Source organism: Cetorhinus maximus, chromosome 4 (assembly GCF_964194155.1).
Source record: "Cetorhinus maximus chromosome 4, sCetMax3.hap1.1, whole genome shotgun sequence".
NCBI lineage: Eukaryota > Metazoa > Chordata > Chondrichthyes > Lamniformes > Cetorhinidae > Cetorhinus > Cetorhinus maximus.
The window spans coordinates 126,372,750-126,391,530 of NC_135882.1; the positions used below are offsets into that span (position 1 = coordinate 126,372,750).

The 18,781-nt window shown below is 42.8% G+C and overlaps 1 protein-coding gene across 1 annotated transcript in view; it reads left to right on the forward strand.

The window, feature by feature from the left end:
• tmem67 (transmembrane protein 67) overlaps window positions 1-18,781 on the forward strand; it is a 292,510-nt gene that overhangs the window by 243,961 nt on the left and 29,768 nt on the right. The window contains exons 20-22 of the mRNA XM_078541238.1: window positions 2,587-2,727; window positions 17,409-17,489; window positions 17,615-17,731. Coding sequence (XP_078397364.1) covers window positions 2,587-2,727; window positions 17,409-17,489; window positions 17,615-17,731 — 339 coding nt within the window. The remainder of the gene's footprint in view (window positions 1-2,586; window positions 2,728-17,408; window positions 17,490-17,614; window positions 17,732-18,781) is intronic.

Genomic DNA, 18,781 nt, shown 5'->3' on the forward strand with positions numbered 1-18,781 from the left:
GATTTCAACTCTGATCTGAAAAGGAAGCATGTGCAGGGTTACAGGGAGAAGGTGGGAGAATGGCACTAATTGAATTGCTCAGTCGGAAAGCCAGTGCAGACACAATGGGTCGAATGGCCTGTGCTGTAACAATTCTGTGATTCTCTCTAAGACTGGACTTCCATCCAAGAGAGCAGCAGAAGTCCTGCCTTCAACCACTTAATGCTGTTCCCAGCATTAAATGGCTACTGGGCAGCTATTGGAATCATGGCAGGCTCCCCAAACATCTCCCCATTCCACTCCCCCGCAGACTTTTAAGCTGGGGGTGCATGGGCTATGGCACTCTGTTAAATCCAGCTCAGGAAAGGAAAGAATGGAGTTGGGGTAGTAGTACTGATTGAGGAGAACATTACGGTGCTGGAGAGAGAGAGAAAGGATGTCCTAGAGGGGTCAAGGACAGAATCTATTTGGGTAAAGCAAAGAACCAATAGAGGTACCATTGCACCACCAGGTGTACTATAGGCCACCAAATAGTAGGAAAGATATAGAGGTACAAATTTGCAAGGAAATTACAGAGACTTGCAGAACCATAGAATAGTTATAATATAAACTGCGATAGTAGTAACGTAAAGGGCAGAGAAGAGGAAGTAGAGTGCTTAGGAGAATTTTCTGCATGAGTATGTTTCCGGCCCAAATGAGGAAGGAAGCACTGCTAGATCTGTTTCTGGGGAATAAGGTGAATCAAGTGTCCGTGGAGGAGTATTAGAGGTCAGTGATCATAGTATCATAAAGTTTAAGTTAGCTATGGAAAAGTACAAGAAACAATCCAGAGTAAAAATAATTAATTGAGGGAGGGCTAACATCAGTGGGTTGAGAACAGATATGGCCCAGTTAAATTGGAAACAAAAATATGCAGGCAAAACTGTAACGGAGCAATGAGCTACCTTCAAAGAGGAGATAGTTTGGGTAGTCAAGGTATATTCCCACAAGGGAGAACAGCAGGACAAAAAGATCCAGAGCTTCCTGGATGTTTACAATGATAGAGAATAAGATAAAGCAGAAAAAGCATGCATATGACAGACATCAGGTGAAAAATACAGTTGAGAACCAGGCTGAATATAAAAAGTTCAGAGGGAAAGTGAAAAAAGAAATGAGAGAACCAAAAAATAGAGTATGCAAAGAGACTGGCAGCTAATATAAAAAAGGATCGAAAAGCCTTCTATAGGCATATAAAAAGAGTAAAAGTGTGGCAATGGAGGAATGGGGCTCATTCAGGATCAAAAAGTTGATTTATACTTTGAGACAGGGGGCATGGCTGAGATACTAAATGAGTATCTTACATCCATCTTTACCAAGAGAGAAGATGGTGCCCAAGTCATAGCGAAAGTGGAAGCAGTTGGGACACTGGAGGGGCCAAAAATGTATAAAGAAGAGGTATTAGATAGGCTGGCTGTACTTAAATTTGATAAGTCACCTGGGCCGGTTGACATGCATCCAAAGACACTTAGGGAAGTAAGGGTGGAAATTGCAGAGACACTAGCCATAATTTTCTAATCCTCTTCAGATACTGGTGTGGGTGCCAGGGAACTGGAGAAATGCAAATGTCAAACCTTTGTTCAAAAATTCATGTAAGGATTAGCCCAGCAACTACAGACCAGTCAGTTGCCTGCCAGAAATGCACATTTTACAGATTGTCAGCAGAAACCATGTGTACAGAATTTGTGTAACAGGCTCAAAAATCAGCACCACAGACTTTTACAGGCTATGGTTCCATAGATGCGAGACGTTTCTACATCACTCAAGTGGCCATTCTTCATATCTGAGCCTAGGTAGTAAATAATGGCAGCAGTTTCAACCTTCATCACATTGAGGTTGATCTTGTCCTCTCCCAGCAGCACATGTTCGTACACTCCAGCAACAGTCACTTCATTACAAATGGGAGCAGAACTTTGGCTGACATTGTTTTACGCCCTTCACTTAGCTCAACGTAGTTGAAACCAGTTACAAGACCTACTGATTGGCTGAGAATAATAACAGTAATCATATGGGACTTTTGTTCTGCCCAATTTGCTTTTATATAGAGATTTGATACAGAAATAAATCCCAAGATACTTTGTGAAATATAAGGCAAGAAGATGCTGAGCCAGTGGCAGAAATATGATCTTGACACTGCTGCTGTATTGTAAAGGAGAATGACATTTTCCTCCAGAAGGATAGACAACTGCTCCAAGGGTCATTCTTTTGCCCTTAGGCTCCTCCAGTAGTGTCATCTGTGGCAAATATAAACAACATTGTCATCAATGTTCCTTCTTGCTGGTTAGGGAATGAGTTTACAGGCAAGTAGGCAGAAAAGCACATTGTTGAGGCTTTAAATGATGACATCAGCAGTGAAACTTTACTGTCCAGCATAGACCATTCCCAGTCACCAAAGTCTGGAACTTTTGTTGCAATATTGCTATGTAGTTTTGCAGTGGATATGCTTTCATACTGTAAAGTTATGATATTAAGGATTCTTTCTGATCGAACTTAGATTTTAGATTTTCTGCTAGTCACAGGATTAACCTATCATGAACTGCAATTGCATTAATTTAATTTTCTTCTTTTCAGGTTGCTGGTTTTGCAAATCTGACTTCACGTACTCCTTATTCTAACTTAAAAAGAACTGCTGAGAGTGATGTTGTCCCATCAAGCCGTATTCTAAGATTCAGCGTGGCTAGTAGTATTTGGCTGATAGTTGGTATTATCCAGGTGGGAATGCTCTTTAATCTGTGATTTTATTTGTACAGCTAGTTGGCCTGAGCACTTGGATAAATATGAACTGATAGGAAAGAGTCGGAGTGAATTTGTGAAGGATAGATCATGTCTAACTAACCTAATATTTTTTGAGAAATTAACTAACATGATATAGATGAGAGTGTTGGTGGATGCTATTTATGGATTTCCAGAAGGCATATGATGCAGTTCCATGCAAGAGATTGTTAACAAAATTGATAGCACATGGAATTGGAGGCAACTTATGAATATAGAAAGGAAATTGGTTAGGAGAATAGGGATCACAGATATGTACTCAAATTGTCAGGATATTTTTTTTTTTTATTCGTTCATTAGATGTGGGTGTCACTGGCCAGGCCAGCATTTATCACCCGTCCCTAGTTGCCCTAGTTCAAGGGGCACCACATTGCTATGGGTCTGGAGTCACATGTAGGCCAGACCAGGTAAGGACAGCAGATTTCCTTCTCTAAAGGACATTAGTGAACCAGATGGATTTTTACAACAATCGGCAATGGCTTCGTGGTCATCATCAGACTGTTACAATAAGAGGTTATGGTGGAAGAATTAATCCAGGCTGGTCTTTTGGTTTAAGCTGGTTTATTTTCAAGACAACTCCTCAGTGCTACTGACTTCCAAGTAGCATCCCTCCCAAAGTGTTCCACCTGTATCTTTTTATTCTATTTAAATGGGATAATCAATGCCCATCACCTGTTTAACTAGCAATTGCTTTTAACAAGGTGTTAGCCATATTAACAGATTCCCCTCTTCTTTTTTTTAAATTAAAACTAAAAAAAAAAGAACATTTGTTTTTAAACAAATAGAAGAAAATAATATCACGTATTTCCACATCTAATAATTCCCGAATTTCTTTTACTGCATATATAAACAATTATAAAACAAGAACATTTTTTTTTCATTGCATCATAAGACACCCCTCTTCCAGCACATTTAATAATTTCTTGGAGCAGGCACTTTTCGTAAAACAATCTGATAGTTGGTGACTTGTGTCAACCCATTTTATCTTAGAGATCTCTCTTCTCTCTAACATCTCTTTTGTGCTGGCTAGGTCTATTCTTAGTCTTTTTTCAGTGACACTTTCGTGGAATGAACGTTGTCCCAAAGAGACCGGTTATCAACATAACATTCTATGGGCAAACTTTTCTCACATTGCCCCTTGTATAATATTTCTGTCAGTATATTAGATAAGTAAACCGCCATATGTAATGCTTCTGGCAAAACAAGCATTTCAGCAGTTAAGGTGCTTTTCACAACTCTTTATTTTCTTGGCCTCCCAAGCCAGTGGGCAACATTTATCATTCTTTCCCACCAAGAATATGATAAACCCTGCTGTGCTAGAATACCCATTTGGAAGATTGGCATGTGAAGCATCACTAAAAATGACCAACCTCACATCTTCTGGATCACCCAAGGCTGGAAACATGAGCACACATCTCTCGGAATTTAATTTTTTTTTGTGTTTTATTTGCTCTCAGAACGTGCTCAACTGTAGCATGTTTCATCATGGTACTCAGCTCCAACACATCATAACTAGCGTCAGGCCTAGTCTGAATGCACAACCAGTTCAACTGCCCAAACAGGCTTCTCAACTGTTCCGTTTCTTCCTTGCTAGCAGGATCCTCTTTTTGTGAGGATCTACCACGAGTTATTGGGATATGATTAACATTTTCTAGATAAGATTGTTGATTCAATGTCACTCCTAACTTACTCTGCTTAATGTCTAAACCTATGTATTTAAAGGCTCCTGAAGCCTGATTCTGACCTTGAATTCCTTCTTTATCTTCTCCATTACCCGTTGTTCAAATTCTATAGAACCTCCCCACAGGAAATCATCAACATGCATGATAAAAATTCCAGCTAGTTTCTCTTTATGGTACCAGTAGAACATTGCGGTGTCTGCCTTTAACTGACTGCAACCTATTTTCAACAGGACAGACCTCATAGAAAAATACCAAACTCTTGATGCATCATTCAATCCATAAACACACTTGTTCAATTTCTATAGCTTCCCTGCTACATCCCTGGCTTCTTTGGGTGGTTTCAAGAAAACTTCCCTTTGAAACTTCTCCCCCTGTAAAAATGCAGCCTTTATATCAATCGATTTGCATTCCCAGGAATAGGATGCCAAAATAGTTTTTAAAATCGTCAAACTCACTTTCCCCATAGTAGGTGAGTCCATTCTGACATCCTGATCTCCTAGTCTCTCTTCAAAGCCTTGGGCTACTAATCTCACTTTGGCTTTATATGTGCTGTTTGGGAGTACCTTATCTGTACAAGTCTATCTGAGATAAAGCTGGCTGTCCTCAGTCAGGTATTTCTGAATACACCTCCAATTCCTTCCAATTTACTAACTCTTTCCATTTGGCTTCCTTTATCAGCTTATTTTCCAATTTATTAGCAGCTACTAGAATCTCTTGGTCATAAAGACTTCTACTTTTATTGAGATTGCTAGCTTGCTCTCTCATCCTCCTTGTTAAGCTATGACCTCGACTCACATTCCTCTCCCTTTCTGGACAGCTAATATATGATTGCTCTCCCATGCAAGCAGAACTCCGTTTGCAAGTCCGTGATTTTTTTTTTCGAAGGGTCACGACCACTTTCTGGTCTACTGTCAAAACTCATATTGTGCTTTCTGGGTTTCCACATCTTCACCTCAACTTGCCCAATCGATGGGTCTTGTCTCCTGTCCTTCATCTTGCACATTTAGCCAATGTTTGTATTTACCAGTGGCCTTTCCTGCTCTCCCTATGATCGTGGCATCCCTCCACACACGGGTCCCTTCTGGCATGTAGGTTACCTTTATTCCTACTTTGGGTAGTTGCCCTTTCGGATGAATAGCATTCTCCTGTACCTTAGTATTACTTTATTCATAGTCAGTCAACCCTGTATCTGCTACCATCTGTTCCTCATAACGACCCAACGTGTATGTGTATGTGAAATGCATAGTGCCTCCTCCATGTCCTGTTCAGAACCTGTAATGGTATAGTCAGTACAAATTAACCGTGAAGTATGTACCCTAACAGTTTGATTGCCGTGTTGCACAATTACAACTTTCCCATCACTCCCTATTACCTTTCCAGGTCCTTTCCACTCTTTCTGGCCTTCCCTTTTATAATATACCATGTCTCCTTGTCTAAACTGTATTCCTGATGGCCTTATGCGGTGCTGTAGGGCCCACCAAATTTTCTCTGAAACCTTAGCTTTAATGAAAGCTTTTCTGCCCGCATGCAAAGCGTTCAGATGAGCAGAAAAAGTGGAGCTAATGCTAGTTCCTTCTAGAGCGGGAGAAGCATCTGACAACACTGAAGGTAACTTCGGATTTCTTCCGTACACCAACTGGTAGGGACTCTACCCCCCAATCATTTGCAGAGAGTTCTTTGCATGCACCGCCTACGCTAGCGCTTTTTGCAATTTACAATCTGGTTGATCAGCTAATATTTTATGTAACATGTCATCTATTATCGCATGGTTTCTTTCACAAAGACCATTACTAAACAGGCTCTCAGCTGCAGTGTGCATAACTATGATGTTTAAATTTTCGCACATATTTCAAGATTCCTCATTGGAGAATTCCCCACCATTATCTGTGAGGAACTTTGTTGGTATTCCTAATCCTGTTCCTACCCATTTCTCCATGACCTTATCGACAATGGTCCTTTTGTCTTTACTATGTATCACAGGGGATAGGCTAAATCTGATTGCCATTTCTATGACATGTAGTACAAAAATACCCCTGTCCTTGCCCCAAACTTTCAAGTCCATTGCCACTGCATCGTTAAACTCCCTGGCTATTGACAAGCTCACAACAGGATGCAGTGGTGTCTTGTGATATTTAAGACAAATTTCACACTGAGCAGTGATTTGTTCAATAAAGTAATTGTACCCTTTATCGACCACTCCCACATCTCAAAGTAGAGTCTTCAGTTTCTGTGGCGCCGGATGTGCAAACTATGTAATTTCCAAATGATCTTCTTTTTGTCCACCAAATTCTTACTCTCAGCAGTTAACAAAACTTCATGAACTTTTTGATGAGAAATCTCTGGCTTCCTTAGTGGCAAGCAGTAATGGCCTGACTGAGTAAAATGTAGATCCACATTTTTTCCAAACACGACTGCTCTATCATTTTTCATATCTAGCATCATCTGAGCCTTCTTCATCGCAGATCGACTCAACAAGAGCATTATCTTACTAGAAACCATATCAGTACTGATAAACAGATTGATCCCTGCTATCTTACAAGGGAGGACCACCCGTTTGGAAGATGTTAATGTATTGCCATCTCCGAACCTGAAGCAGATAGAGCTTTCATACTCCTTGACCTTCCACCGGTCTGCCTCATCGAAAGGCTCCAGATAGCAGTCAAGCCGGTCCATGCCACACACCGTAGAAGTGCAACCACTGTCCAGAACTGCACAGTTGAAGGAATCTACCAGCAAGATACTCATCACTGGATTCAAACTCTGATCAATACAATTCCATCATGGCAGTCACCATCATCATTTTCAGTTTCAGATGAATCCGTCTTGTGGGTCACTTCAAAAACGCAATTCCTTCGCTGTGGGCAGTTCATCATGTAATGATACTGGGAATCACACTGAAAACACCGATTAACCATTCCCCGTGCATTTTTTGGATTTAAATGCCTACAGTCACCATCCCAGACACACTTTTTGTCCCGACTCTCAAATTGGCTAGGGTTACAACCATTTTCAAACCTCTTGTCATTAATCCCATTTTTGTATTGGAATCTTCGTCTAATATTTGGTCGACTGCGAAATTGGTCACCATTGAATCCTCTATCCATTGTTTTACAGCATAGTTGTTAACATTTGCTAAAAAAGTGGCAGGGAATGACTGTTTCCCCAGAAATTTTTTAGAACAGCAGCCATTTGATCTAAGAGAGATTCTCTCCCCCAGAATTGAACCCCTGTTAGTATTAAAAGACTATCAATGTGGGAAATGCAAGCACAGTCCAGTAATTTAAATGCAAATGCCAATTCTGGAATTTCAAGTTCAAATCTCTGTAGTTTCCTGTACCATTTGTCAAAATCCATGATATATTCTTCCATGGACTGATCATCTGCCTTCCTAAACCTAACAAAGATCATCCAAGCTTCATATGCTTCCAATAACTCATTCTTTTTGTAAAACTTATCCAAAAATTGTAACAGAAGGTTTAATCCCTCTTCATGATCCAAATCATCCACTTTCCAAATTTCCTTACCTTACTTTTGGCTGGTAATGTTAAAGCCAAAGTCTTACCTTGCTTCTTCCGGGGTATAGAAGTAACCCAGGTCCACATTTCAACTTCAGCCTTCCATTGCTGATAAGGTTCAGAGTCAGAAAAAATTGGTGGATAGTCAAAGCTTGCGATTTTGCACTGTCCTTCCGCCATTCCGTAACCTAAATTGTCAGCAACAGTACACTTCTTTTGAGGATTGAGACAGAAATCTTCATATACAGCAATCAATCAGCAAAGCTTAAAGTTCATCCTCTGCTACCATGTTACAATAAGAGGTTGTGGTGGAAGAATTAATCCAGGCTGGTCTTTTGGTTAAAGCTGCTTTATTTTCAAGACAACTCCTCAGTGCTACTGACTTCCAAGTAGCATCCCCCCCAAAGTGTTCCACCTGTATCTTTTTATTCTGTTTAAATGGGATAATCAACGCCCATCACCTGTTTAACTAGCAACTGGTTTTAATAAGGTGATTGCCATATTAACGCAGGCTACTTTTTTATTGAATTCAAATATGACTAGTGGTGTCCCCTAGGAATCTGCACTCGGGCCTCAGCATTTCACTATATTTACAAATGACTTAAATGAAGGAATAGAGAGCCTTATCTCCAATAATGCCGATGCCACCAAGTTAGATGGCATAGTAAATGGGAGCTGAAAGTTGAAAAGGTACATTGATTAAGTGAATCGGCAAAGCTGTGGTAGATGAAGTTCAGTGTGGAGAAGTGTGAGATCATCCGCTTTGGATCCAATAAGAATAAATCAGAGTATTTTCTGAATGGTGAATGGTGGAGGAGCCAAGCTTTAGGATTTCAAGTACAGAAATGACTAAAAGCTAGTGCACAGATACAATACCTTTCGTAAAAAGCTCATGGAGTGTTTATCTCAGAAGGCTGAAATTCAAAGGAGTGTAAGTTATAGGGGTGAATTTGATGCCTTTCGGTGGGGGGTGGGAGAATGACCCAGAAGGGTGCGGTTCACCAACTACCGTCCCAATCTTTTTTATTCTTTCATGGGATGTGGGTGTCGCTGGCTAGACCAGCATTACTATTGCCCATCCCTAATTGCCCTTCAGAAGATGGTGTTGAACTGCCTTCTTGAATCACTGCAATCCATGCAGTGTAGGTACACCCACAGTGCTGTTAGGGGGAGGGAGTTCCAGGATTTTGACCCAGTAACAGTGAAGGAACAGTGACATAGTTCCAAGTCAGGATGTTGTGTGGCTTGGAGGGGAACTTGCAGCTGATGGTGTTCCCATGCATCTACTGCCCTTGTCCTTCTAGGTGGTGGAGGTCATGGGTTTGTCAGGGTTTAATGATGCCAAATAAAGCATTTATGACCAATTAGCGGCCACCTGATGAGAAGTCTACCAAAATCCTACGAGAAGAGTGAACAGCGTGCCCAATCATGGCTCCAGGGTGGGACATCCAGGAAGAGAGGGATCAAGCCTGAAACCAAAAGTCGATCACAGCTATTCATTTAAAGGCACCCTGGCATAGATTGGTGGCAGCTGCACAACAATTAGTGGTCTGGAGGCAGAAGTTTGGGTGAAGAAGGCTTTTAAATCCATTGAACTATTGGAGCAGTGGCAGGTAAGAGCTTGGTTTTAAATTTTAGTAACTATTGTGCCAGCAGTGTATTATTCAGGACTCTTGCCAGGAGAAAAGAACATTTGAGCACATCTGTCCCATTCCCCTTATGAATAACAAGTGTTTAGGAAAAGATTCAAATTCTACCCTTAAACTCTCTTTGTCTCTCCACTGAGGATGGCCCCACGGTTTGATGGTGACAGCATTGGGACTTTACTGGTCTGCTTTTGTCGTGCAAACTTCTTAAAATTTGAATGATTTTTAGGGAGTTCAGCTTAACCTTTTGTTCGCAAAAACAAATGGCTTTATCCAAAATATTTTAATGCAGCGAGTGGTTAGAGTCTGGAATACACCATCTGAGACTGTGATGGAGGCAGATTCACTTGTAGTTTTCAAAAGATAACTGATCATTATTTGAAGTGAAAAAAATTGAAAAGGTGGGAGGGTGGAACTAGCTAAGTTGCTCTTTCAGAGAACTGGCTCAGGCCTGACAGGCTAAATGGCCTCCTGTGCTGTAACCATTTTATTCTATGACTGCCTGCGAGTCCTCCTCCAGGCTGTGAGTGATTGGCGGGAAGACCTCCTACCTGCTGATGGGAAGAGGAAACTTCCAGCCAGACCAAAGCAGCCTGGATGGAGGTCGCAGAGGTAATGTGCAGCCGTGGGGTCATCTACAGGACATGGTTGCAGTGCTGTAAAAGCTCAAAGACCTCTTACAATCTGCCAGGGTGAGTTTGTAACTATTTTGCATATGGACCTGAACGGAAGGGGATGAATGTGTGAATGCCTGTCAAATGCGGGATTGCTTAGTGTCTTGGCCAAGTGCACAAGGCAGCATGAAAGAGACATGCCACTCTACATGATAACAGGGGATTCTAGGCCAGAGGGAGGGGCTTATAAACTGCAACAGCTGTTAGTTAGCAAGGATCATTGAGAATTGTTGGCCCCCGACAAAGGGCATGTTGGGCATTCAATTGAAAGCACGATTTTTCCACTGCAGGTTCATTACAATGTCACTTTTTATTTGTGGTAGAAAAGGGTACATAAAGCCTGGAAGACCAGGGGTGGGCAACTCAACTTGGAAATTTTGCACGCCTCTAGAAGAGGAAGTGCTGGAGCTGGCAGCGAACCAGTGGATTCACACCTTCAGCTGAGGCAAGGTTTGAGAACGGCCCCAGGGTGGTGAGATTCCAGGGACGCATAGCTCTCTCCTGCAAAGATAGTGCTGAAGAGGGGTGGGGAGGAACTGGGAAAGATGACGGGGAGGTAGCATTGATGGGTTTGGACTTTGGAGGCTTGCGGAGTTTGGGGAGGAATGTGTGTCTCCGTGTTGATAGGGCTGAAGTTTAAACCTTGGTTACCATCCCCAGTGGTGCCAGTGTGTAGGAAGTGTGCCTCTGTGAAGTCATCTCAAATGATGATGGTGCCTTTCATACTCCTTGTTTGTTTGCCTCACAGGTGAAACATCTGAAGCTGCACCCCCCGCCCCCCCCTCCTCCCCCCCCCCCCCCCCCCCCCCCCACCCTCATTGGACCAACATTAACCTCTGAAGAGGAGGAGGGAGCCTTAGAGGGTTCAGCATCAAGTCCTTGCTTGACACCTAGCACCAGTACAGATACAGATGCCTCTGTGGAAATGCGTGAGTTGGCTAAATGGGATACACACACTGTTGCAAGTGCATCACAGTCACCAGATCAGCTGTTGGAGACTGAGATAGTGCAGGCCTCTGGCAGTCAGAGGAGTGTTTGAGGCAACCTAGATGCTGAGCCTCTTGAATCTGCCATCAGATGGAGATCCTGGATGAACAGTGTGCAGCATGTAGAGATGTGGTGGAGATTCCAGAGGGGTTGCATGCACTGGCATGGATGATGGAGCAGTCCATCCAGACCATGAGCTCTGCAATCATCCGCTCTTCAGAATGCATGGCTTCCTCCATCGTGAGACTGATGTCATGTCAATAAGACATGAAAAGAATTCAAAACTATGTGCATTAAAACTTTATTTATTTTTGTTATTTTATTGTAAGGCCACAGTATAATCATGAAACTAGAAGACTAACCAGATGAATTGGCTCCGCAGCCAGGGTGATAACAAAGGCAGAGACATCAAAACTCATTATACCTCAAGAGGTGTTAACAGCCACTTACGAGAAATAGTGGATTTTGGCCAGAAGTACAGAATCTGATTGTGAAGCTTCAATTAACTCATTAATGGGCCACATCACATGACTCCATGCTTCTAGCCTCTTGGACAGTTTTAATATTACATTTCTAGACTCCCTGATCAGTCTGCTGATTACTCCCAACCTGATAAAGAACAACAGCAGGGCTCCTGGCTGACCAAGCAGCTGGCCACCATATCTCAACTCCTTGAAGCCTGCTTTATTTTAAAAGCATCTGATCATCGCCTGCCAAACTGTCTAGGATCAGAAACCTCATCGTGCTGCATCCTCATTCGCTTTCAAGGACTTTTGTACTGCTGTCTCCAACTAGAAACTTGCCTGAACTGAACTCCACCACAAACGAAACACCCTCTGGACTTTGACTTTCTAGACTCTGGAAATCACGTGAACTAATATTCATTTCTGTGGTAGTTCTACTGTTGTTATCCATATTTGTAAACTCCCTCTTTTCTATCTCTTTACTGTTTATAAAGATATATATATATATCTGTGTGTGTGTTTGTGTGTGTGAGGTTGTGAACATCCCTGCCTCCCCCTTTGGTTTGAATGTGAAATAAACTAACCTTCTGAGTTAATCATAAGGAGAGTTTGCTGCATGTTACTTATAAAATTGGACCACACAAACTAAGGGTTTGCAAAAACATACCACAACCTACTTCAAAAATAATTCAAAAACACCTCTGCTTATGGACAGATGATGAGAGGATAAAGAAGTTCCTCTCCCTTCCGTAATACTGATGACTGTCATGGAGGGCCAAACCCAGCAGATTACTGATGACATATCGGGTATTGGTTCTTACCTGCATTCCATCGCCTTGAATCTGAGCTCCAGTGCGCAGAGCGAAGGCTAGAGGGGGAAAAGATACCAGGGGTCAGAACCCTGCTCTGGTTCCTCTCAGGAAAGCAGGGAGGGCTTTATGTACATCACAACAGCAGATGAGCAGATCCGTTAAGACCTCAAGTGAACAGGATACACCTGCCAAGGTCATCCCAGACAAAGTGACATAAGGGTCTCCAGCACAGCTGGCAGCAAGGGGAAAGCACTATGCTGTCGCACATGGAAAAGATTTAAGAAAATATGACATTAGTCACAAAAGGGTTAACAAAGGTGATTGTTTAGCTTTGTTAGATCTTAAATTTCTGGATTTATTTTGTCAATAAACAATTTTACTTTGCATTTGCAGCTCCGGCTATCAGTGTTTCATGTTTGTTATGTGCTGGTTTGTTTTGAATTTACAGCAAGCACTTAAGGGAATTTCCTTCTGTGGACCCCTCTGATTAGCCTCATTTGCTACCTTTACATTGGCACATGCACAGTTGGCCCTGGTGTTGATTAGTGGGAGATACCAAGAGGAGGTGGCCATGATGGTCTTGGATATCAAATTACAGATTGCTAGTTAAATCTTTGCATTATTAACGAATCTCGTGACTCCCTGACATCCATAGCCAAACCCAGCTTGCACAGCTGGCTAGCATGGCTCATCCTTCTCATCACCTCCTCATCATCAGACTCATCCTCAGACAAAAGCAAAATATTGCGGATGCTGGAAATCTGAAACAAAAACAGAAAATTCTGGACAAACTCAGCAGGTCTAGCAGCATTTGTGGACAGCGAAACAGAGTTAACATTTCGAGTCCGTATGACCCTTCTTCAGAGCTGAAGAGAAGTGGAAATGTGATGAAATTTATACTACTTAAGGAGGGTGGAGCAGGTGAAGTTGGATAGAAGGCCAGCGATAGGTGGGGACAAAGGACAGATTGACAAAGATTGACAAAGATGTCATGAACTAAAGGACAAAGGGGGTGTTAATGGCAGAGGTAAGGGCTAAAAAAGGTGCTGATAGTGGTGTAAAGGTAAGAAAGCAGAATGTGATAATAGCAGAACAAGGGGAGCATTGTGTGAAAGAATAACATGGACCAAGTAACAGATGGCCCTTTTGGGGATGGGGTGGTGGGAGGGGCAGTGGTGGAGAAAAAAAGAATAGAAAATGAGATCGAAGGGGGATAAAAAAAAGGGGATAAAATCATGGATAAATTAATAAAAATAAAAATAAGTGGATAAAAAATAAAAATGAATGTAGAAAAAAGGGGATTAAAAAAGGGTGAGGATAGAGGTGGTAGTTCATGTTCTGAAGTTGTTAAAGTCAATGTTAAATCTGGAAGGCTGTAAAGTGCCTAATCGGAAGATGAGGTGCTGCTCCTGCGGTTTGTGTTGGGCTTCACTGGAAAATTGCAGCAGGCCAAGGACGGACGTGGGGGCATGAGAGCAGGATGGTGTGTTGAAATGGCAAGCCCCAGGAAGGTCTGGGTCATGCTTGTGGGCAGACCGGAGATGTTCCGCAAAGCGGTCACCCAGATGCATTTGGTCTCCCCAATGTAGAGGAGACCACATTGGGAGCAGTGAATGCAGTAGACCAAATTGAAGGAGGTGCAAGTGAAGCGCTGCTTCACCTGAAAGGAGTGTTTAGACCCTTGGACGGTGAGAAGGTAAAGGGGCAGGCGTTGCGATTGCATGGGAAGGTGCCGTGGGAAGGGGATGAGGTATTGGGGGTGATGGAGGAGTGGACCAGGGTGTCCCGGAGGGAAGGGTTCCCTACAGGATGCTGACGGAGGTGTAAGGGGAAGATGTGTTTAGTGGTGGCATGATGCGGAAATTTCAGAGGATGATCCTTTGAATGTTGAGGCTGGTGGGGGTGAAAAGTGAGGACAAGGGGGATCCTATCATGGTTTTGGGAGAGAGGGGAAGATGAAGGAGGATCTAATGGAGCGATCCCTATCCTTAGAGGATAGGAATCACTCCATCAGTTCCTCCTCTATCAGGCCTTCCCCTCTCTGGAGTATTAGGTTGTGCAAGGCACATGCCACAACCATAAGTGAGACCCAAGCAGGAGAGTGTTGAAGAGTACCACCTGACCAGTCCAAACATCAAAATCTAATTTTGAGCAGACCAATGGATTTCAGACTGGAGCCATGAGCTATATCTTCATCAAGTGTCCTTTATCACCTAGAAACCAGCCATCCAAGGGTTCTAATCCAAAGAACTCCACTGGTACCTGGGAGTGTCTAAGTATGTACACATAATCATTGCTGCCAGGATAGCTTGCACACACCTACATTATCCTTTGCATCCTATCACATACAAACTGCACATTGATGGAATGGAAGCCTTTTCTGTTAATTAATGCCCATGGCTATTCTGATGGCACTTTAATTGCCATATGTGTGCAGCCTATTACCCATTGCACTTATGGAAATCCTGCAATGTTAGCAAAGACTCTGGCTTTGTGAGCCTGACTGGCGTTATCATCGCTAAGTGAAATGAACTCATGGATACATCTGAATATTGCATTTGTAAAACCCTTTATGCAATGATAGGACGCTGACTGCAATATCCCACAAAGGTCTCCAGATGATGCCTGGAAGGACCCTGAGGCAAAAAAATTCAGGCCACTGTGACCTTCAACACCACAGGCATAGGGCGCCCACCAACACAATTTGAAGCAATCTCCCCAGCCAAAATGTCACACAGTGATGTGACTATCTCCCTGGAGAGATGACATTTGGAGGCATGTCATCCTTTGCCAATATACTCTGTTGGCAGGATAGTGCCTTTGTCTACTTCTGCCTGGCTGTTGCTGTTTCTCTCATCCATAGGCCCTTGCTAAGCATTATGTTCCACAACCTCCTGGACCTGCAACACTAGAAAGCTCTCCCACCTTCTCCAGCAGACTCTTCTGCTAAAGTCAGCCATAGTTCCATTTGCAGTCTTTTTATCTACCTTTGCAATGCCTCTTCATACCTGGTGTAACTCCCTCCAACCCTTTTTTCCATGCACCCACTGAAGAATGGCATGGCCAATGTAAAGTCTCAATCTATTGACTGTTAACAAGCTAAAACGCTTGTTAATTCGTTTATTTAAAATGGCAGGCAGTCTGCCAATTTCGGTGCCTGCCCAATTTGCAAATTATCAGAGATCAGCGTGATGCCACTGGGTCAGCATGATGATGTCACCATGTCAGATTTTGTATAAGCATTGGAGCTGGGGTGGGGGGGAGCGTGGGAGTGCAGTCAGTGGTCCTCATTTCCAAGATTATAAAATTCTGCCCATAGCACTTATGTTACTGGACTAATTGCCCAGGCCCTCCACTAATGACCAAAGACATGGGGCTGGATTTTATGGGGCACCATGGTCCCCATCGCCCCCACCCCACCCCGCACTCCCTCCAACTGGATGCACAGTCAATGGGTAGCCACATAGAGGAGAATGGCTGCCTTGTCCTCATTTAACCGTCGACTGGCCATCAATAGGCTGGAGGTTGGATTTCTGTGCCACAGGGATAGGAAGCCCCGCCTCAGAGAGCTGCCAGCCAATCAGATGTCCAGCAGTTCTGTGGTCCCAGCAGCAGCAGGCGGGAGCAGTGGCCATTGCTGGGGCTACAGGCTGTCCCCAATGGAGATCGTCACTGGAGCCAGACACCAATGTAAGTGAGGGATTTTGCCAGGGTCAGGTTGGCAAGCTCCTGCGAGGGAGGTATAGGGGGTGGGAGGCCATGTTTGAGGTGCCAGGAGTAGGAGGGTAAAGGAGGAAGTGTGACCTTGGGGTCCTTGCCTCTGATGGGCACAGGAGACCTGCAAAGGAGGTTGTCCCCTCCCCCAACCCCTTGCCCGACACCAGCCTGCACAGCTTAAGCTGCTGAGCTTCCTGCATGGTGTGGACCTCCCCCTGCCGTGGGTAGCAGTGGTGGCAGAATGAAACCCTTAGGTAGCCATTAATTGGCCACCTATGAATCTCAATAGGCCCAAGATTGAACGGGCCACCCGACGCCTCCACTGCCCCCATAAAATTTCATACAGGTATAGGGCAGGTGACTTGGCAGTGGGAAGGCCATGTGCTGGATTTTATGAGGCCCCCGCCTTCAAACCACTAATCTCATCACAGCAGCTAATTACATAAATCTGAAATAAAAAGCTATTTGGTGACCATGAAACTACCAGGTTATCATAAAAACCTATCACTAATGCCCATAGAGAAGGAAATCTACGATTCTTACCTAGTCTGGCCTAAATGTGACTTCAGACTCACAGCAATGTGATTGACCCTTAAATGCTCTCTACAATGACAAGCCACTAATTTGTATAGGAATGGACAATAAATGTTTGCCTTGCCAGCAACGCCCACATCCCATGAATGAGGTCAGACACTTATTGTGCTCCAAGCTGAACTTGGAGCCCATCCTTTCCAACGGGTAACACACGGTTACATCCATCGCCACATCTGTGGAATCCAACCATGATGCAGCGTATAACTGATGTTCTAGCTTCCATTGTAGCACAAAGGAGCACCTTATCATTTAAATAAATCTATTTAAAATCAATAGAAATAAAGAACATTAAAGTTAATCATAGTTCTTTGTAAGTATTCAAGTATGAAATTATCCCTCTTCAAGTGTTCTGTGACTAAGAATTTCTGAACTTTCCATTAAATAAGATATGGTCATATATATTTTGTAAATATTTTGTAAATCAAAAAAAATCAAACATGTGAGTACAATATGTGATAATGGAGAGTGGTAATTTTTGATCATTTTGAAATGTAACTTTAAATGACTAAATATGTGTGCCTTGTTTGTAGGTTGTTTTCTGCACAAGTATTTATGAACGATTTGTGGAAGACAGAATAAGTCAGTTTATTGATGTTTGTTCAATAAGTAATGTGAGTATTATACTGTAATATAATAACTTCTCTTTCTTTTGAAGAAATGTTGCCAGATTTTTCAAAATTGCTCTTCACAAAATCAAACGAGCTATTTATTCTAGTTCTGCATTTTTATTTTTTAGATTTCGGTTATGATTTTCTCACACAGATGCTTTGGATACTACATCCACGGGAGGTCTGTACATGGTCATGCAGACACCAACATGGAAGAAATGAACCTTAATCTAAAGAGAGAGGCGGTACAATAACTTATTGCACAATCCTCAACATATTGAACTGAGAGAAATCATGGATTCATTTAGCTCTAAATAAATATGAGATACAAATGCTAGAAAGCCTGAACTAAAAACAGAAAATTCTGGAGTGCACAGGATGCTTATTATCCAGTACCCAGCATTCCCAGTATTTTCTAGAAGTAAAAGCTACAAATACTGGAAATAGAAAATGGCTCTGCCTCTGTCTGAAAATTGAGGAGTGATTGTTTTGATTCTTTCATTGGATAAAAAGGTTGTTGTGCACTCCAGAATTTTCTAGTTTTAGTTCAGGCTTTCTAGCATTTGTATTTCACATATTTATGATTTATTTAAATTCATAAAGGGCTTCAAATACACTTATTTTATGGAATTCATATTGGGTAGTTAATTTTCTTTGCAAAGCTTTTCTACTGTCAAGTTACTAAATCGCTCAAAAACAAACGTGTTTTCTTAAAAATTGTAGAATATCTAATATGTAATATGCTATCTGTGTTATCATAATTATATATCTATACTGTTCATAGTATCTACAAAGTTCGCAGGTGAGTGCGCAAGGCGATCATACTCCTATCTTGAATGTTATATTGCCCCAAACCCAATACCTCTAATTAAATATTAGGAAGACTGAAACCATTGGGCAGGATTTTTCAGATGGCTGCCCCACCACTGAGAAAGTCAGCAGGGAATGCAACCCTGCCGATATTGGCAGCCCTGCAGCCATTTAACACTCCATCGAGCATTAATTGACTGGAGGCAGGATTTGTGCCCCTCACCCAGGAGGAAGTTCTGCCTCAGAGAACTCTGTAGTCCCAGCAGCAGCTCTGGCAGTGGTGGCCACTACTGGGACTATCGGCAGTCCCCAGATTCTAAGTTCTTGGAGCCCAGGACCAGGTGAGAGTAGAGGGACGGGATTTTTCGGTGGGTTTCTGTGCGGTGGATGCAGCGAGCCATTCAAATCTCAGCTGACTTCGGTGGGACCAGAAGATCCTGCCGGCGGGAGGGGCCGGAAAATCCCACCCTATGGGCGGAGTCGTC